This window comes from Talpa europaea (genome assembly GCF_964194135.1).
Source record: "Talpa europaea genome assembly, chromosome: 5".
Lineage (NCBI taxonomy): Eukaryota > Metazoa > Chordata > Mammalia > Eulipotyphla > Talpidae > Talpa > Talpa europaea.
Genome location: NC_140071.1, coordinates 135978274 through 135997561, shown reverse-complemented (window position 1 = coordinate 135997561; position 19288 = coordinate 135978274). Strand labels below are relative to the sequence as shown.

Genomic DNA, 19288 nt, shown 5'->3' with positions numbered 1-19288 from the left:
ATCTTCCAAACGTTCCACAACAACTTGCAAATTAGAACTTATTGCAATTTTGTTTAGATCTATATTGTGTGAGCTTTCAATTTGAATATTTTTCACTGAATCTTTTTTCTTTGCAGATTTGGGGATTTTTTTGGCCTTAGGGGATTTTTTAAAAACATGATTATTTGTTATATATATAGAATACCACCCAGGGGGCACAATATTTCGTCTAGTTCTGCTCGGAAGTCCAGGAACGTCACTTTTCAAAGGACTTTCAGTATTACCTAATTTTGGATATGCCCTATGATTTTGCAATTTTTTTCCCCCAGATGAAGATTTCTCTTGTGATTTTCTTACGCTCATTTTCTCAGAGGAACTTGTTTTCAAGTTTTCTGAAAATGTATTGAAAGCCAAGTTAGTTTTTAAACTATGTAGAGGTAGTTGCAATGATTGTAATGCATAATCTGGTGAAAACGATGTTTCTGCATGATTGTTATCTTGAAGGTTTTTACAGTCTTGTAAAGAAGGCCCTTGGTAATGATAGAATTCTTCTTTGTCCACTGAAAAGATGTCACTGCGCATCAATTTCCTCGAACTTTTTTCAGTGTATTTTTTCCTTAAAAAATTGTCATCAAGACTAGCAAGTTCTCTTTTTATCTGTAAAGACTGCCTTCTAAACATGGGTGAATCAGGAGAACTGTGAAGTGCCAATAAGGTTTCTTGACGCTTTCGAAATCTTGTCTGAATAATTTTATTTTCTATCTTTTTATCATGTTGACTCAGTAATTCCATAAAACTGTAATCACTGGCCTTTGCATTATGCAAGAGAGAAGTTATTAAATCTCTCAACTTCAAATCATTATCTGTATTACAATCACCACTAGATAATTTTGTAAGATTTGTCATATCTGTAGTTTCTATTGATTTCAATTTTTCATTAATACGATCCATTAAATCTTGAAAAATCATAGTTTCACCTTTTTCATGATTTGTAGGATAATTATTGCTGTCTTCCAGCAAAGAATCAGAGTCACTAGATTTGTTAGCTTTATGTATTTTACCTTCATGACCGTATTTATCACCATTGATTTCTGCTGGTATGAGAGATGGAGGCTGGTTAATGTTTGCTTCAAGTCTGTTATTCTCTAAAGCTGAAAGTTCTGAGCTGACATCTTTGAAGTTTTCAGATCCTTCAGTCTGTACAGGTGATAATGGTGGGGGCGAGGGACTTCGAGACCTACAAACATCTTTAAGACTGACTGAAATGTCACACACCTCCCTTGCTGAGAGAGGAGTGTGAAAGGCCGAGCTTGTGGAGTGAACATTTGGTAATAATCCAGAGCAGCACCTGTGAGAACTGGAACTGTTTACAATTCCTCTATTCACTACTGTCTTAATGTGTTCAAGAGTTACAGTTTGGCAAGATAAACAATGTAAATCTGTGATACAGACTGGCAGAGGAACAAAACTAGCGCTTTGTCTTTCATTTGGTAAACACCCTCTTTCTGCCAGCCTATATTCACAGCTACAAAATAGACCATGTAAATCATCTTCAATTAGGGGCTTCTGAGATTCTGAAGACACAGTATATGATGTATTATAACAGCAAGGAGAAGCAGCATTCTGCTCTTGGGCTAGAAATTTCAACATAGCCAAAACTTGTTGCTGGTGATGTGTGCACAAAGATTCCAAAACTTTGCTTAATGCTGATTTTCCTTTTTCCATTTTAGTAGCTTCCTCTGATTTTGCATCAACAGTTGAACTAAAAATAAAAATCAAACAAAAAATGAATTACAGCAAAAATACCAGCTTTTATAAGGAGTTATAATTTTAAGTTTAACAAAAGGTATTTTGGTATTGCTGGTCTAATTCCTATAATAAGAGCTGTAATAATGACATCTTGATTATTGTTTAGCAGAAATATAATGAAGCACTGATAATTTCTGATGACAAAATATGAGTCAAAGCAAAGCCCTAATATTGCTTTATAAAAGCTGATGATTATAGATGATTGTATTTATATATTGCTAATGTTTAGTGCTTAGGATATGTTAAGACTCTCTAATGGAAAGTGCTTCAGAAGAAGTTAATTTTTTTGTTAAGTTCACATTTTAATAGTTATATTGAAAATTATCAGTCCATATTAGTGTTAAGGAAAATCAGATGTAGGAAAAATTCTCCTCTCTTTATTTAAATGATATTTTCAATGGTATTGATAATAAAATTTTAATAAAAGAGAGCTTTGCATAGTCACAAGGTAAATTAAGGGATTTAGACTTCATATAAATAACATAATGTTGTCTTCTCTAATAAGCTGCAGGCGTTTTAACCTAGTAAAATATAAAAAATGTAAGCTATTTAAACATGAAATCTAGTTTTAATTGATTTTAAATTCTACAGTAATTACATCCAAACTAAAGGCATTACTTACCTAATTATTTAATTTCAAATGCTGGAAAATGTCCCACTGGAGAAACTAATATACATCTAACTTTAAGACCCAAAATTACTTAGCAATCAATGTAGAAGTCTACAAATTTTTTTTTTAAAATTCAAAACCAGCAGCAAGAAGAATAAAATATATTAAAAGAATTCTGTTTCAGAAAAGTATTTAAATTAAACATATCACCAAACTCTGAACATGAAATTGCCTCCCACTCATACTTTCTTATATTTGTTATTAGTTCCTGGTATGTAGAAATTTTATTTAGGGTTGGAATCAGGATATGCTGATTATGAACTGTTACTTAAGCATTCTGTCTAAATTAAGGGCTATTAATTTTCATGGGCTATTAAAAAATTCAAGGAGGTTTCTTTTAAAATGAAAAATGAAATTAATTTTTAAATCGTTTCCTAAAACTGAGCTTGTTTCATTGAGCTTGCTTGAGTATGCAAAATTGTAATTACATTTTTTTATAAAAATTACAGTATTTGAGTAGCAAAGACACCAAGTAAATGTTGAACGTTAGATCAAAACTTTTCTAGAAAACAAGAGAACTAGATTCGAACACTGTTTTACTAAAACGAGCATGTGATTAGATGTGAAGTAGCTATCAAAGTGAGAAGAGCTATGAAATTACAATAAAACTTAAGTTCACTGCCGCCGCTAGAGAGATGAAGGCATGACGTGAGCCCAGTATCCTGGGATAAGATTTTTTGCAAATTTTTATCATGATTGGAGTGTGGAATGACGGAATTGACTCTCAAAATCACTATTAAATCATTTTAAAAAATATGTAGAGAACAAAGGCATGAGGAAATGTTAACTATCAAGAATGCAGATGAAAGTAGTATTGTAAAATCTTTTCCAGCAAATTTATAATTATAATTTTCATACAAGCAAAAGAAAACCCCAAAAAGCAATGATAGAAACACTTCCACAGTTTCTTTAAAGTTACGTTACGGCCTACTAAACATATCTATGACTAAATAGTGATTTTAAGTTTTTCAGAATACATGACACTACATTTTAAAACTTAATATTTTCGTAACAGTTCCTGAAATTCCCAAAGGTTTTTTTCTGTTGGTAAGGTCAAGTACAAATTAGAAATAATAAAACTAACAACTATTGTTAAGCATTCTGAAAACTACTGATTTTTGTCTCTTCTGAGTCTAAGGAAATCTATAATTAATTAAAAGTTTCTTATTCAGTTTACTTCTTTAAATAATGGAATTTTGAAATTGCCAGTGGCTAGAGATTTCCAGCTAATGTTGTATGAAAAATAACTTGTTACGAATATTCATATATATAGAACTATAGATTAAATTTATTAGATATTAGATAACCATGTTCTCAAATTTAAAAACTATACACATGCATATTTGGTGTCACAGTTTTTCCTGCCTGTATTTCTTACATGTTAGAATTTCAAAGAATCACCTAATATGTGAATGCAGAGTACCTGAATAAACTCCAATCTAGAATTTATTCTCAAGTGATTACATAAAGGTTCTAAAATTTTAACTGTCATAGTTCCCTTGTTTTGTACATTTTTTTCTAGTCTTTCCCTGTCTGATTAATAAACAAAAACACCCCGCTTATTTTTTGTAAGTATGTTTCTAATCCATTTTGCCCATCACAAATTTTGTTGTTCAAACAATTCTTGGGATAAAGTCAATTTTCAGTTATTAATAAAACTGCTTCCTAGAGTGAATCAAAGAAGTCAGTGTAGTCAGTTTTTTCTTGCTTTTCTTTTTTTCCTTTACTGAATGAGTAAATCAATCACACACCAACAGTGTTGTAAATTTAAGTGCAAAAGCATTGAAGTGCTTTACTACAAATTACAACCTAGAAACACGTTAACTGAACAATTAAAATTCATACAATCAGATTTAGATATATAACAACACAAAGTAGAAACAGAATTACAGTACATTTACAACACAAGACAGATACATGAATTCATTAGAAAATATTGTAATAAATAATTCATGAATTATAGTGCAATTGATTTATGCATAAATATAACTAATTGCCTAACAATCAGTTTATATTAACAAAATCTGTCAAAATCAAGGCAGCCACAGAGTTTTACTAAATTACTGCGACAATGGAAATACTGCAATTAAAAAACAAATACAAGTATTTGTACTGTAAACAACTAAAAAAATCAGTCTCACTAAAGTTAGTATACAATTTAATATAAAATTGTCATTAGCTACCAGAAATGGTTTAAACAACTTTACTGAGCAGTAGTTTTCTAAAAACAGAGGCACTGTTTTTTCTTTTCCTTTTTTTTTTTTTAAATATAAAATACTTGAGGAACATTCAAATAAGTAGAAAGCACATACAGGTTGCTTTCACCTTCATTAAAAGTCTGCTGAAACTGGATTTTTCAGAAAATTGTCAATTAATAAGTAGTATCTGGTAACTAAATTTATAAAGTACTTTGAAAATTTAACATAAAGAACATCTGAATAGAATCACTGGGGAGAAGGGGATCCCATAAATTTCCCTGCCTTTCCTAGTTTGTATAATCAAAAGTTAACTCAATAATTAGAAACATTTTGTTTCTTTTAAAAGTTATGGGTTGATCATTACCTATAAACTATCAAAAAATATTTTAATTTACTATTTCTGACCAAAAATAAATAATACAAATACTAAAATGCTGCAAATTAACTATAATATCACCTATAAAACTACTGATCACTGTGAAGTCAATAGCAAAATGATCCCTGATTTTATGAATCCTGTAAAGTTTTTGGTCAGGTCATCTTTTAAATGATATAAAAGTGTTCTGTAAGTATCCCTTTACTATAAACTTCTCAATCAATTTATTAATGTAAATATAGTGTGAGGAATAAAAAAGCTCAATACCATACAAATACGTAATGCATTCAAACCCCCAAATTTTTGCAAGTAAAATTCTGTATAAAGAGGTCAATAAAATTGTGTTGAAACATTTATTTTAATCTTTAACTTTGTTTTTCAATGGGGGTCAGGGGGGATATATTAAATAATCCAAGTTCCGGCCCTCACAAAATATGGCTTAATTCTTTAAAAAGAAAGATGACCCTGACATCTGCTGTTTTGCAATCTATGATGTATCCTTTCTTGAGAGAATTAAAAAAAAAAAGAGCAAGAGGATTCATACCCTAGTAGCAGGTAACATTAACAGCTGAAGAGGGGTCAGTATAGAGCTAAGAGACCAAACAACGACTTGGTTGTACAGTTTCCCACTCTTCAGTTTTTTTTTAAATATATTAGCAGTTTTTAAATGTAATAGCTGAAAATCTCTTTAGTATTACATGTATATGTGATTATTAGATACACACAAACACAAGTGTAAAAACACAAGTATTTGACAAGGTGCACTTATTTTTTTAATTCAGCTTAAGTATTCCTTTTGGACTTAGGACAACTGGCTTAGAAAAATGATCAAAACCTGAATTTTAACAGAGAAAAGGGGCACTCGGAAAATTTTGACTATATGAAGCAAATCCCCATCCTTTATATGGAGGCACATGCTTTATACATTTTACCACTAAAACTGCATACTCCATAAATCCAACATGGATACTCTGAACCACATTTTAAAACTGCTATATAAAAATTATTGGTCTCTCTTATGAGTCTAGTAAAAGTTAAAATGCACTGCCCAGCTTCTAACTACCCAATTAGAGAGTTTACATTACTGAAAGTTCAAAACAGCTTCAGTGTTAAATATTTGTAAATCTATTCAAGACCCTGAACAAACTGCAAATTTGGTTATTAGCAAAATGATAATGTATCGCCCACCAAAATGAAATCTGTGATTCATTTTGATAAACTGAAAATGTTTTGAAATGTCACAGCAGCAAATATATTAAAGTTACACTGAGGTTTTTCAATAGTAGGAGTGTGTCACAATCCTTAAAATTTAAAGTAGTCATAACATCAACTAACCAGCACATTTAAACCAAAATTATCATTCTCAAGCTTTTTCTGTGCACATTATAAACATGCTCTAAGTTGCATTCAACTTTCTTTTCTAACCTTACACATTAGCTTATTTTTCAAATGAAAAATGAAATTAAATTATTTTAATAATTAAATTTAAATTACTTTTTGTTCTCATATTCCATTAAAGGATTCTATCGTTGCTGGGGTTAACTATGTGTCAGGTTTTTTTTTAAGTATATACCTTATAAACCCCAACTTCCTGCTAAATCAACTATTAAATGATAAATATTAAATTCATTACACATATCATTTAAGGTTTTCTTTTCTATTCCGGGTGGATGCACCTGAGTGCATTTTGTATTTCATAGAATGCACTGTAGTGTACTAATACTGTATACATTAATTTTCCTTAGTATGGAGCTGTCTATTTAAACCTTGATTGGGTGTTTCACATACTTACAATAACTGTAAGAATGTTATATAAAAGTGTTACAAACTATTAATATCATATTTCCATTATAAGATGGTTCAACTGAATGGCTGGAGTGGTCTTTCACCAATAAAAATGTTTCACTTGACAATTACTTGTTTTCCAACAACGCTTTATGCTATTGACTACTAAAGAAAACCTGAATCTTTTTCACCTATTTATACAAGGATTAAATACAAACTATCAGAATTAAGTAAGCAACTATATAATTCTGTCCACAGTGAAAACCCTGAATAAAACTTTTTTCAAAAGGCATGTAAGTGGTTTTTGAACTGTAAAATTCCATGTCTCCTGTCAGAGTGAGCATCTGTAATTCCCACATGTGTGTATAGAAACACAAATACACACCTGTGCACATACACACATATGCAAACACACATACACACACACACGCACATACACACATACAAACATTTTCCTAACAAGTAATCTACACAGGCTTGCTGCTGTTTTTGCAGCTGCCAGTCCCTGAATCTGTCATATTATATAACCCAGTGTCTGGTAATCGGAGTTTCTTCTTCGGAGGAGTCTTCAGTGTTCCAGATCTTTCTTTTACCTTGTATTCTAAAGTGCTGTGAGGTACCCCATAAATTCCTTGTGCTTTGGAAACACTCATTTTTCCACTCATTACCATTGCAATAGCCTCTTCCATTATTTCATGATCATATTGCCGATAACGGCCACGTTTTTTCCTGGGCTGTTTGTTATCTTTTCGATCCAATCCATCTTCGGTATTTTCAGAGGTTCCATCAACTGTTCCGTTTTTAGAATTAAGACACAAAGGAGAGAGGTCCCCATGTAGAAAATAAGAGTCAACACTTGAGTGAGTTACAGGCCCAGAACATTCAATTTTGTTCTGTTTAGGGAGTATGTTTTTCAGTTTTTGGAGAGCTGATCCTTCTAGGACTGGAGAGGTTTTGGAAACTTGATACATAACATCCAGTAGACCAGGACCATCAGGTTGTGGTTTTGAAACAGAACTTACTCGTAGCTGTGGAATTTTTAACTGTACAGTAGGATGTGACGTTTCATATTGTAGGCTTTCATTTTTTTCTTTAAATTGAGTAACCATTTTCTGTAGAGTTAACTGATGGAGGTAACTGGAAGCTGTTGGGAATTTTAATTCTGAGGTTTCAAGTAGACTGAGTTTACTTTTTTCTGTGCGCTCTGCTTGAGCTCTTGCCCACAAGGCTACTTTTTGCAGCACTGCACAAGTTTCTTTACTGTCTTTATATGAGTAACTATCATTGAAATCTCGAGTTTTGTTTTTAAAAGATGCAGGCTTCCCTGCTGGTAAGGCTTCTAAGTGGAGAAGTAAAGTTTTTTGAGGTATGCCATAAAGTATGCCTGCTTTATTTATGTCCAGTGCTCCAGACTGAATGTCTTTCAAAGCTTTTGAGAGCAAACCATCTGCAAACTCAGCACTTCTTTCCACATAGTCCTCTCTGTTTCTGTGTAGTCTCCTGGATGGATGGAATGAAACGATGGTAAACTGATGCATGAGAGACTCTCACACAGCTATGGAAGGGGAGGGTCCACTCCTTTATTATACTCCTTGCTTAGGTAACATCACTGCTTATGACTCTTAAGTCTGTGAGATGTAGTAGTTACTCCTTATCAAAGCCAACGCTACAGTCCTGGTAGGACAATGTGTCAATCATACGGTGGCCTTAACGGGCAGACCTTCCAAGAACATAAAATCCTAACTCAGTATTTGTAAAAATATTCTCATGATGTTGCTATTCCTCTGATAGATGCTTGCAGAGCAACACTTATAAATTTTATTTGTACAATTAGAGTTCCATTATCAAAAAATACCCAAATCCTAAGGAGTTTTTGTTAGTAGAAACGTGACGTTACCGCTAAACAAGTAATAAAAGAGTCAACCCCTTTAAAGGAAATTTGTAGCAGCAAGAATATTTCCAAACACATACATCCCATATTTCCACAAGACTAATTGTTCTCTAGACAAAAACTTAAAATTTGAAAAAAGTAGATAGTTATATCTGGATAAAATAATTTTAGATATTATGTTATTTCTTTTTCAAATGTTATCATTGTAGTTTTAAAAGCTTCTTGAATAGAAAGTTACTATACCTCATGACTCCAATTCTATTATAGCATTAGTTGAAACAAACTGTACTTTATACCTAAGATTTAAATGTGACAGTAAGATTCCTATGCAGTTTTCATGGGAAGATGCAAAGGTTCCAAAAAAAAAAAAAAAAAAAAAAAAAAAAACCCAAAAACCCCCAAAATCCAACAGAACAGCATTTCACTACTAATTATTAATTTAATGACAGCTTTCAAAGCATGAAATGACTTTTTGTGGTGATTACTAGAGGTATTAAATAGTTTGCCACCACACCAAAAGCATAATGGAAAAAAAAGCAAACATTTTATGCTAGCCTTAAGAATTAATAAGTACAGTACCTTTCAAATTTGTTGGTTGTTTAAAAAATAAGTAATGAAATTACATTATTTTTCTTAAAACTGCCTCCTAAATATTGAATTTAAAATTCTCTTTACTTGTCCTGCTTCTCAGTTTGTATTCTATGGTTAAGTTGGTAGTTCATTTGGTAACATGAACTAAAGTTTGGTGATTGTTCTGATAACTTTTCTTTAACAGAAAGAATAAAAAAAGAAAGAGAAAAGACAAATGAAAGGTATGAGAGACACACACTTATGAGTGACAATTCTGGAGGAAAATTGTATTTGTCAACCTATGCAGAATAGTAGTAAGAGTCCTCTGAAGAGTTATTTTATATTACTATTATATTTCCTAGATATTGCTTACCCAGCCATTGAATTTTCAGAAGAAGGATCACATAGGGATGACTCTTCAGATTTTATGCTGGTTTTCTTTGTAGAGAGATCTAACACTCCATCCCCTATAATTTTTGCAAGAGAAAAAACTTTATATTTGTGACAGAAAGATAATCCTTACATTTTAACATTTCATGGCTTGCTGATCTACTAATTTATGACTTAAAAATTAACACTTGTATTTGACATGTGGAATTACCAATTCAACTTGTAGTTAGCAAGATTATGACTGGGAAGGCACTACATAGGAAAAAAGAACAAAGGAGGAGTTGGCATTGCCAGTGATATGAAGCAACAAGCTATGATATAACATCTTGATCATCTTTCCCACTGTTTAACAGTGAATAGCCATTTCATTGTTCATCCATGACTATTTTCTATTCAAGCTATGCACATGATGCTTTGGGAAAGCAGGAATCATGTACAAAACAGGGAATATGATGATGAATAAGAATAATAATCAGCATTTATTAAAACTAACAATATGCGCAGCAGGTAACCTGAGACTATGTACAACCAGTTTATTTTTTAGAACTCACAGTGTAAATTTTTACTTTTTTAAATAACTGAGTACAGAACAACAGCTGAATCACTGCCTATATAATATGTGGTGATTATATTTGTAATTGGATGCAACCACAGCTTATAACAACATAACCTTCAGGGAAAATGCTAGAGACAAATACCTAAGTATTTTGTTATTAAAATACAGGTTAAAAAAAAAAAAACCTATTGCAACATTGAAACTTACATAACCACACCTCAATGATTCAAACTTCAACATCAAAAAGAACAAAAGTAACTAAAATTTGAAACAGCAGTAAATAATACTCTGTCTTTACTAACAGCTAAGAAACTGAAGATGTAAGCTATAATCATTATAAGACAATAAGTTTTAAAAATAAACTCAAAAATTCAATCGGCTTAAAAAAATTCAAGTAGGTTTTACTTATCACATAAATTTACCTTGGCACTTAAATGCTTGGCAAAATACTAAGAAAAAAATTAAACAAAATATCCTACCATAACCTACTATGTCTAGTTTTTATGATGTTTGTATTTTCATATTGCTTAAGATCTAACAATTCATACAGCACCACCACCAAACAAATTTCAGGTTGTTTTTAAGTACTATTTAAGGACAAGAAAGCAGAATAAGGTTGGCAAGAGTAATGAGGGTAGGGCTGAGGAGGTTATTTTATTGAGCGTTGTGAGTACAGGCTTCTTTGACTTGAACAGAATCCTGAACAAAGTAAGGACATTAACCAAGCAGATCATGTTGGAGAAGGCTTCCAGAAGGAACAGTTTATGCAAAGGATATCATACAGAATCAAGCCTGGAAATGTCTGAGTAATAGCAACAGGTCAGGGTGGCTGAAGTGGACTAAACTTGGTTGAATGAAGAAAGATCAGAAATATTGTAGGAATGCAAATCAAAAACACTGGGCTTTGCATATAATGATGAGAAAGTTGATTTTTATTTTGAGATAGGAAATGAGCAGAGGATTCTAAGTGTTAAGACTGACACAACATTAATTTGTGTTCTTAAAGGCTCAATCTTCCACCAGGAGAAGACTCCAAAGGGCTAAGGACAGAGCAGAGAAATATGTTTGGAAAAAAGCTGTTATTTCTCATCTCTGGGCTTTCATACTTTTAGTTTCTTCTGCTTACAATACTCTTATCTTGAGTCTCTCCACTTTCTATCCCCATGCTCACCCTAATTCTTACTAAATCTTACGCATTATTCAATCATTCAGGACATAACCCAGACTTGGTTGACTGTCATTGTTTTAGTTTTCTCTATCTGTAACACTTACCTATATTAATTAGCATTTAGTAGACTGTATTCTAGTTGCTCAAATACTTACCTTATCCAGACTATAAGCTACGTGAGGCAGAGACCACACCTATTTTATTCAACAGTGTATCCCTTTTGCCTAGAGCAATGCCCTGCACATATTAAGTGTTCAGCAAGCATTTGCTGAATAGCATTTCAAAGAGCTAGAAGAAATTCAGCATGGCTAGAGGTTAGTGTGTGTAGGCTTAAAAGTCAAAGAGAGAATGGAGAGATATAAAATACATGGCGTATGGTACTTCTGAAATTGTTACATGGGGTACACTGTCCCTGTTTATCCCTCCAGTACAATTTCATGCCAAGTCTCTAACTCCTCTCAGTCCTCAGACTTCCTCTACAGGCATCCATCTGCACTTCTTCAAACATGCTATGTGGCTGATCTCTCAAATTTCAGGAAGTATGAGGGCTGAGATGAACAAAACTCATTTTTCCATTATAAAGACTATAGAGCTCAGGAGCTAGAGAAATCAAAGCAGTTACCCTTAGGATTGTCCAAAGTAGAAAAACAAAGACAACAAGGGGAAAGGCAGCCTGGAAAGGAGGACTGAAGAAAAAAAAAGTTCAGGAATGGAGAGAAAGGGCATTTTCTTGCTCCTGCTGATGACTTGTATCTAGTTGAACAGCGACCACATCTATCACTGTCACTCTTTCACAATGAAGACATATAATTAACTAGACAGTTTATGTGTATATACATTTCCAATGTGCTAACAATTAACTTGATTAGTTAAAAACTCAACACTTACTATGGCAAATGTTCTAGGTCAATATATGTAAGTAGAAATGAAAGAGAATAAAAAATTATTTACTGTTCACCTATTGCTAGGTACCTAGGTTTAGTTTTTCAGTATTACAGTGTTGAAATGAAACTTCTAAAAGTTCTGTGTTCAAGTACAATGCAAGTGATGGGAACATGATTATTTTGCTGTATTTTTCTGTATATTTCAAAATTCTAATATTAAACACAAATTGCTTCCTTTACTGGTTGTAGACTGAGCATTTGTTTCTAATCAAACAGTAAAGCAAAATGTATAACAGAGAGGACAATGAAATGTTTCAACAAAGTAATTTATATATATATGACATTATATATATATGACATTATCAGAGATAACTTTTAAAATGGATGGACGCTTAATAAAATTGAAACTACAATCAATTAGAAAATATCTTGAGTGTCAGTATTCACAGGGTTAATTTTTTTTCAGATTTCACTTTCAGTTAAGATCAAGATTTGAATTTTTATTTACAAATTGTTCTCAGTTCTGTATTTTTGTGCAAATTCCTGACAAAGGATCAATTCAAAGCAGACAAAAAGCAAGCCTCATAATATAGAATTATTTTTCCCTCCAAGATCATCATTCTTTCTCACCTCTTATCTAAACTCTGTCCATTTTTCAAAGTATGCATTGTGTGCTCCTGGACTGGCTAACTTCTACATATGCTCCAGAATGATCCCCACAAAGGTTTTCTTAACTTTTCTATAGCCATCTTTCAGACTCGGAGTCCACACACCCTTTATATTATTCTATACTGTACTTCTGACAGTGATTATAATTTAACTAGTTTAAGTGCCGATATATGGCAGGATGTAATAACTATGCTTAGAATCCATTTGAGATTTATATTATATTAGATATAATTACTTGAGTGATTTTCTCACAATATTCATTTTCTAAACAAGGACCTGAAAGAAGTCAATGAAGACTTATTGAGGACCCATCACTGACTTGCTAAACCGTGTCACCCCCATCACTGGTATACAGCATTAGACATAGCAGACTGTGACTGATAAAACAGTCATGAATCAATGAACTTGTTCACTGACAACATAATCAAAGACTGGTATTTATTTATTTATTTATTTTTTTTTTAAGGCATGTTTTATTTATTTGTTTGTTTGTTTTTGTTTTATACATGCACTGGGCACAGTCAGAAGCGCGGGAGGGTGAGAGAACTCACCAGAGCCAGAGAGGGGAGCAGAACAGGCAGAAGGACCGAAGTACACTGCTGAGGGGAGCAGCGGGCGGCAGGAGAGGTCTGCGCGCCATGTGGGACCCTCCTCCGGTGGCCGGGGAGCAGCCGGGGATTGAACCGGCGCTGCAGAGGCCGCGGGCAGCCTCGCAACCCAGCGCTCAACCGCTGCGCCACCGGGGAGGCCCCAAAGACTGGTATTTAAATGGGAGAGATTAGCTTCACAGAAAGGAAAGCTCCACTTATGAGGGTAATGTTTTTTTAATTAGCAATTTCTCTGGTTCTCATAATCTTTTTTTCCTTCAAAAATGTTGTCAAGATTAATCATCATTAATCAATGAAATATAAGAACTTTTAAAAATATATGCAACTACTTACAATACTATTGGTCCCTAGTTGTTCTGTGAGGCAAATTATTACGCTCATGGGACCACAACTGTGTATGAAGGTAAGTTAAAAGATCTTTCAAGTCACATTACCTACTGTCAATACTACATACATAAATATCACCATGGTTCAGTACATGCAGGCAAGTGAATTTTAATGACATACATTTTGTTGTCCCACAATCTGGTTAAAAGGAAAATATTCCAAATTAAATTTCATAAAGATGTTAATACCACAAAAATTCCAACTATGTAACATTGAATATCATTAAGTGTAAACCTATGTTACTAGTTTTAATAACTATCTAATGCTCTTTCTACCTTTTTCCCTTGACCACTTATTATTTATTTCCTTAAATGGTTCTTCTTGTCTTTCTTTTAGCTCCTCAATGTTTTGTTGTAATCTGTTGCTGGTTCTAGAAGTTTTCTTAATTTTACTCTAAAGGAGATTCCTATAATTTCAATTATTACTCATTTATAGTAAATTGACTTCTAGAAAATATTAGTGATGTACATACAATCTAAATATATAAAACCATCACCTTCTACAGTGTACATATGTTGTACAAAACACTGCACTAAGAGCATTTCATGTCTGAATCCATTTAGTGCTCACAACCACCCAACATAAAAATAGGCTTGTTAATTTGCAAATTTTACTGATTAAACTGAAAGTGAAAGAGAGGTTAATTATCTTGCCCACGGTCACAACTGTAAGAAGCAGAAATGGCATTCAAACTTATGCAGTCTTATTGACGTGTATACTCATCTACAACTCTAATCTACATAATGTTTAAAAATATGAATCACAGTCTAGATAAAATAATAAACTTAGTACTGTCAAACATTACTACTTAAGAAACACAATCCTTCTGGAAATAATGTAGCAATATGTTGTAAAAAAATTTTTAAATATCTGCTCTTGCAGGTATCCATTATAAGAAAATACTGAATATGAAGACGGTTTTATATACAAAGACATACTAAAAATTATAACATTACTGATAAACACAAATGCAACTTCTAAACCTTAAGTATTTAGGGGCTCCCTGTTGGCCTAGGGATTAAGTATCAGTGTTATCACCTCTATGGACTGAGTTCGAACCCCAGCGAGGGAGCTAACTCATATATGGCGGAGCAGACCTCTCCTGTCTCACCTGCTGTGTATTTCAGCAAATCCGCCTGTCTCTAGTGAATCCTCGCACTACTGCACCTCTGGCCTACACCCCAGGTCTTCTATGCATAAAAAATAAATAATAAAATAAACCCTATTTAAAAAAAATATTATATTAAATATGGAACCTTCAATTGCTTCATTATCAGGCTTAACATAGTCATTAAGGGAATTAAAAAAACATGGGAAACGGTGAGTCTACTATGTTTTAAAAAGGTAGGATAAAAAACTTGAACAGGGGTATGTAAGCAGCCATGTAAAAATACCCCAAGAAATCAAATACAGAATAAAATCAGGAAGTAAACACACAAAAAAAATGGCAGTAATGGTGATTTGAGAAAGATCTGAGCAGTTACATATAAATATTGTATATTATATATGATCTATCTATACTTTTCTTGTTTTTCCCAAGTTTTCCATTATGAGATTATACAAAAGAACCCCCCCCACAAACTTATTAACAAAAATACCAAAGTATAAATGCACTCCCTTGAGTTTATCCAATATTGTCTTAATTTTTACTGGGCCTCCCCGGTGGCGCAGCGGTTGAGTGCTGGGTTGCGAAGCTGCCCGCAGCCTCTGCAGCTCCAGCTCGATCTCCGGCTGCTCCCCTGCTACTGGAGGAGGGTCCCACATGGCATGCAGACCTCTCCTGCCGCCCGCTGCTCCCCTCAGCATTGTCCTTCAGTCCTTCTACCTGCTCTGCTCCCCGCCCTGGCTCTGGTGAATTCTCTCACCCTCCCACACTTCTGACTGTACCCAGTGCTTGTATAAAATAATAAATAATAAAATAAATAAATAAATAATCTTAAAAATTATTTTTACTGTTACTAGTTTAATTACTGAGTTAATGTTTTAGAGTCATGAGGGAAGTAATCAATATTGGAGTAACACATCAAATAAGCTTTAACACTGGTTTTTCCTTTCTCATTTGTCACCTTGTGCAAGTCAAATGTTTTTTTAAAGAGAAGACACTTGTCTTCTTGATGTGTTTTATTTAGTGCAGATATAGCTGATATCCTACAGAATTCATTCATCTATTATTTAGCAATAATGCTAAGGGACACTATAAATCAGAAAAAAGTGCTTACAGTGAATTCAAGACATAAAATTAGTACTGCTAAATTTAATGAGGAAAGTACTACTGGTAAAATTAAAGAAGGTGTCAGCACTTCAACAAAATACATTTAGAATTTTATTGTACCTTTTTTTTCTTTTTCAGCTATTGCTTCAAGTAATGAAGTAAAGCAAAGTTTCAAAAGGCTTCAAGTCAATACCTTGGAAAATATTTTAAAAAATTTGTTCTCTTTTATTTTCCCATGTTTTGCACTACTGTATTCTGTTTTAGGCCAACACTTCATTTAAAGTGTGGGACACATACTTATTACATCATCATCATATTGGAAGGATTTAGATTTGTTAACCACGTACTTGATAGCCCTGTCAAGCTATTCCAAAAATGATTTATATGGCTTTTTAAAAACTTTACTGAAATGTGAGTTCATAACAAAATATACATAGTTTAATGAATCTTTACAAGTTGAACACTCCTATGTAAATAGTACCTAGATTACCACCCTGAATCCAGGAGGCATGCCCTCCTTTCCTGTTTCCTATTCATTATTGCACCTCCCTCCCTCCCCACTATTTTCATTTCTAACAATTACATGCATGTTCTTTGATTCAACAATTTCACTTCTAGGAAATTGTCTTATGGTACAAATTAAGATTGAATGTAATACCTTAGCTCAAGCATGGTTACTTATATATCTGAAGACATAGATATAAGACAAAATCACAGAACAGAATGATTCCCCCTTATAGCCACCCTTCACTTTCAGCAATTACCTCAGTTTTTGCTACATATGCTCTTATTTCTATTAAAATATTTTAAAGCTAAATCCAGATGTTACTTTATTTCAATATTCTATCTTTATAAAATATGGACATTTTCAAACAATTCCTTGTCATTTTCTAATACCTGGTTTATTGCTATTTCTTCTAGTGAGTCCAAAATGTATTCTTGTTTGTATGCTTAAATTAGCAGGTAATTTGTGTCACAAATTTTTATTTTCACATTTTGGAAATCTCTTTAATGTCTAGTTAAATAGAAGACAGCTATATTCTCAATATGCTTATGTATTTAATATATGTAGATATCATACAATACATAGTCTCTGGCTGAATCCACTATGTACTTGTGAGAGAATGTGAGTAAAAAGAAAAATATCATTATAAGGCTTGATCTGGTTATTTCCCTGGAAGAGTTTCAGGGATACTGAGGGCTTCCTCCACCATATTTGAGAACCACTGGCTTAAAGAACTGCTTAAGATTCACTTTCATTCTTTTTGGCAAGATTACTTTAGATGATGCTACATATCATAAGGCACATGAATTCTATTGCAAATGATGAGTGTTCTGATTTCAGATATTGACGTCTGATCCTTTATTGTAAAGCTGCTCAAAAAAATTTTCAAAATAAAAGATTTCACTGCTAAAAAAAAATCACAAATCCAATAATTAAGTCTCAATTTTCATTTTAGTTTTCACCAGCATTTGAAAATAATGAAGATTTTTAATCTGTAAGTCCAGTATACATCATATACACTCTAGAGATACAAAAGTAAATGAAGTTTCTGCTCTCAAAGGCAGATTACCATCGGAGACAAATATACAAACAATTATAATGCAGTGAGCAATGTACTATAATGACAGTTTTACAGGAATATAGACTAGATCTCATGGTAATAAAACCACACCAACAAGGTCAAGGAAGTCCTTTTTCCTCATTGCACATCTGCTCTTGTTTTGTATAGACTGGTAAATCCTTTACGGTTGATAAAGGAGCAGCAAATTTCTTTCCACACTTTGGGATATAGGAGAAGTTTTCACTTTTGCCCCAGAATAAAAAAGAAATAAAAAAATATGATATGGTAATACTATTTGTGTTTCTTAGTATGCCAAGACAAAAAAGAATCATAGATTCAAGTAATGCTTGACTTACTTCCTCCCAGTTTCTGAGGTTCAGAGTATTTGTACAAATCTGTAAAACTGAAAGTGAACAAAGAAATACTTACAATATTTGAACAGTTGGTTAGAAAGTACACTGGAGAGGCGAACAGATATGTTTGCCTCCTGGTAACTATAAGTCAGAAGAATTTGTGGAAGAGAAGGCAAGGAAAAAGAGGATTATGGAATCCTACTTATGAAGAACAAAGAACTTGAAAAGATTTGCAGGGAAAACAGAGGTTTAGAGAGAGACAGAAGACTATACTTGCAGGGATCACTTTATAGTTTGTTACTAGAGATAATACTAGTTTCAACAAATATAAAGCATCAGTAAGTGAAAGGAGAATTTCTGATACTGTTCTAGATATGGAAAAAACCCTGAAGGTTAGCATGGAAAAGAAATGTTTTGGAGATACAATAATTTCTATGTTTATAGTACTATTAAGTAAAATATTGTTTTAAATGGAAAAAAAACAGAAAATGAAAATTGCATATTTAAGAGCTATGCGCTTAATCCATCAGAGCTGTCTAACAGATTTTCTGCAAGTACTGTCAATCAAAGGTTGAATTACATCTCTTAAACTATAGAATAAAGGAACCCTACACACTGGGATGGAGCCTGAGCAGGATATTCTTTTGTGTATCCTTTTCTTTGCTTATTCTTTTATCCTCTGAGAACTGTTTTTGTCTATTTTTCTATGGAGTACTAATTTTCTCATTGGTTATAGTGTGTTTTGCTAGTTAATCAGCTGCCAGTTACATCAGTTACAGATACTGTTCCCAAAATTGAGGTTTGAATTTTCACTCTGCTAACAGTGATTTTTATAATACTTAAGTTTTACATTTCAGTACATCTTTATGAAATTATCATATGACCTGTTCAAAGAAATTCATGTGTCCAAAGAAATTCTTCCTTCTTTTGAGTTCATATAATCCTTTATCTTCTCGTTAAGTTTTGTTTTTTACAGTTAGCCCTTTAACCCAATGAGAATTACTGAAATGAGTAATGTTTTTCCCTTTGTGAGGGTAGCCTTGCACCTGAGTCATTTATGGACTATGGCATCCTTATCAACGTTTCATAATGACATCTCTGTCTTGTACCAAGATTCCACTCAAGTTTGGAGAATGTCTATGTTCACAAATCTGTTCTATTGCATATGGCAAAAAGTGCTTTAATTACTGTACTAATTAAATCTTGATATTTTAGAGC

The 19288-nt window shown here is 32.9% G+C and overlaps 1 protein-coding gene across 4 annotated transcripts in view; it reads right to left on the bottom strand.

Moving 5' to 3' along the window:
• Positions 1 to 19288, bottom strand: part of LCORL (ligand dependent nuclear receptor corepressor like) — a gene marked incomplete at its 3' end in the record, with an annotated part of 127254 nt that overhangs the window by 18883 nt on the left and 89083 nt on the right. For 2 of the 4 annotated variants that reach the window (XM_084234115.1, XM_084234116.1), the window contains exon 6: positions 9652 to 9745. In XM_084234115.1, the coding sequence (XP_084090241.1) occupies positions 9652 to 9745 (94 nt within the window). Of the gene's footprint in view, positions 1 to 7284; positions 8318 to 9651; positions 9746 to 19288 lie in introns of those variants that run through there. The other 2 variants (XM_084234114.1, XM_084234117.1) reach the window with 2 other exon arrangements.